The 1,651-nt window shown below is 54.1% G+C and overlaps 1 protein-coding gene across 1 annotated transcript in view; it reads right to left on the bottom strand.

Annotated features, from left to right (window-relative positions):
• IGF2R (insulin-like growth factor 2 receptor) overlaps nucleotides 1–1,651 on the bottom strand; it is a gene marked incomplete at both ends in the record, with an annotated part of 72,015 nt that overhangs the window by 50,309 nt on the left and 20,055 nt on the right. The window contains one exon of the mRNA XM_014546938.1: nucleotides 48–153. Within this exon, the coding sequence (XP_014402424.1) occupies nucleotides 48–153 (106 nt within the window). The remainder of the gene's footprint in view (nucleotides 1–47; nucleotides 154–1,651) is intronic.

The following is a 1,651-nucleotide window of genomic DNA, read 5'->3' as shown; positions in this document are numbered from 1 at the left end:
GGCTGGCGGGCGCACTGGGAAGTCCGGAGAGAACAGAACAGCCTCACCTCCCGGCGCTCCGAGGGGCAGACGAAGGTAATGGTCACGGCCGGGCTGTGGCCCTCACAGAAGTCGGGCCTCCCTGCCCCTTCTTTTCCGTAGGTCAGGACCAGCCTGGAGGCCACAGAGAGACAAGAGTGTTACAAAGTATCGCTTTCAAATTAAAGGCATTCAAATTCACCCGAGAGCCCTGAGCATTCATTTGGGGGACACTGGTAACTGAAAGAAGATTAAAACGTAAAAGAAGCCACACGTAGTACAACACTTTCATTCATTTCCATTTGGGGAAGAAAAATAAATTTAAGAGTAAACTTCAATTTAGTGCTATTTTCTTTAAAAAACAAATAAAACAAGCAACGTGTAAATTTAAATACTAAGAAAAGCTGTTTGAGTCAAACAAAAAACATGACACTCTAACAAAACCAAACAAACACAGCTGAGCAGGTCAAGCCATCGCGCCACAGCCCGCAAGACCACTTCCTCTCCAAACAACATCGTCTCCGTGCGAGCCAAGGTCTCCTTTGTCACCTGAAGATAGCGGAGCGTGCTGGCCAGCTGGCCGCCACGGGACGGCCTCACAAGGGGGTGGGGGTCTCTCACCTCGGGGCCTCACCTCGGGGCCTCACCCGCGCTCCTGGTGAGCCGGCCACAGAACAGCCGAAAACACGGCCTGCCTTTTCCCCTGAAGACAAGCTCAGGCTTTCTTTCAATACCCGCTTCTCACAAAGTCCTCCGGGTACGAAGAATCCCTCATTTGTCACGTAGGACGACATTATGGGGGGCATGGTGTCCTCCCTCCCCCAATTCCCGCAGAAGCCCTAACCCCAGCCCCTCAGCATGTGAGAGTCTTTGGAGGTGAGGTATTTAAAGAGGTGATTAAGACGAGGCCATCACTGCGGACTCAAGGGTCCCAGGTTCGATTCCGGTCAAGGGCATGTACCTTGGTTGCGGGCACATCCCTGGTGGGGAGTGTGCAGGAGGCAGCTGATCGATGTTTCTCTCTCATCGATGTTTCTGGCTCTCTATCCCTCTCCCTTCCTCTCTGTAAAAATCAATAAAATATATTAAAAAAAAAAAAAGACGAGGCCATCAGGGTGGGCGCTAATCAGACAGCACTGTGTCCTTGTAAGAAGAGGAGACCAGGACACGGACAGGCACAGAGGGAAGCACGCGGGCACAGGGAGAAGGCGGCCGCCCGCACACCAAGGAGAAAGGCCGCAGGAAAAACAGCCCTGGCGCCCGGACTGCTGGCCTCCAAAACTGAGAGCAAATAACTTTCCGCTGCCGGCCGCCCAGGCTGTGGTACTTTGCTCACAGCAGCCCTGCAAACGAATGCAGACACGCACCTAGAAACCTCCCCAACATTTCACATCTCAGGCACGCCCCATTTCCGCAGGCATCTGTAATCGCAGCACTGATGAGCCACAGCTCCACGCAGAGCAGCCCACGAGGTGTCCATCAAGGGCCCTGCCACCGGGGCCATCAAAACCCTTCCCCCAGTGACGGTCGCGGTCACGTGTGCCCCCGGAGGAAAGCGTCTCCCTGCCAAGTCAGGCACAGAGGCAGGAAGAGCACGAGCAAGCAGCACGTCTTATCATGAGGAATGAAGGAC

The sequence above is a fragment of the Myotis brandtii genome, unplaced genomic scaffold (genome assembly GCF_000412655.1).
Source record: "Myotis brandtii unplaced genomic scaffold, ASM41265v1 scaffold458, whole genome shotgun sequence".
NCBI lineage: Eukaryota > Metazoa > Chordata > Mammalia > Chiroptera > Vespertilionidae > Myotis > Myotis brandtii.
The sequence above is the reverse complement of the archived record's forward strand: the minus strand, read 5'-3'. Positions and strand labels throughout refer to the sequence as shown.